Genomic DNA, 607 nt, shown 5'->3' on the forward strand with positions numbered 1-607 from the left:
CCTTGTCTCGAACCTCTCCCGCCCGCCTTCTAGCCGCCGCCATTTTAAGGCCGGCAGGACGGGGCGGGCCGAGGCGTCAGTCCAAAACACGCCGCCCCGTTCCGCCTCCTTTCTCCGGCTCGGAGCCCTCCAGCAGAGGCGGTCGTCCCGTGTGCCGCCCGCTTGGCAGGGGAGCGCCATAGGGACGGACAGTGTCAGCCTCTACGCCCCTGAGCATGTGCGCTGTCCGGCAGTCTGAGGAGCAGCCCGAGCGCCAGGCTAGGCTGCCTGACGCAAGGATTCCCTGCGAGGGGACTCGGGGTACCCCGAGACAGGCTTTCTAGGCGGGGAAAATGCCTGGCCAGAAGGTCCCCTCCGGAGTCCCTCTTGGTGCTGCTCTCTTCAGAAAGGCCAGTGCTGTGAGGAGGGAAGGGTTTCAGTAACCCCCGAATTCTCTCTGGCCTGTGCCCCGAAGTCATTTTGCTTGTGGAAGCACCTCTGTATGCCCTGTCTCTTGGGGTGGGGACAGGAGGCAGGTGAGGACGTGGCACTGGCATTACGCTGCCCATGGCTCTCCACAGAGGCGGAGGTGGATGTTTTCCCACATGGGTCCGGGAAGTTGGAGACA

General features: G+C 64.1%; 1 protein-coding gene across 1 annotated transcript in view; it reads right to left on the reverse strand.

Moving 5' to 3' along the window:
* LOC104540180 (cystatin-like) overlaps nucleotides 1–180 on the reverse strand; it is a 2296-nt gene extending 2116 nt beyond the window's left edge. Inside the window, exon 1 of the mRNA XM_010183917.1 lies at nucleotides 14–180. Coding sequence (XP_010182219.1) covers nucleotides 14–180 — 167 coding nt within the window. The remainder of the gene's footprint in view (nucleotides 1–13) is intronic.
* Nucleotides 181–607: the final 427 nt, after the last annotated feature.

The sequence above is a fragment of the Mesitornis unicolor genome, unplaced genomic scaffold, assembly GCF_000695765.1.
Source record: "Mesitornis unicolor isolate BGI_N332 unplaced genomic scaffold, ASM69576v1 scaffold37914, whole genome shotgun sequence".
NCBI classification, from domain to species: domain Eukaryota; kingdom Metazoa; phylum Chordata; class Aves; order Mesitornithiformes; family Mesitornithidae; genus Mesitornis; species Mesitornis unicolor.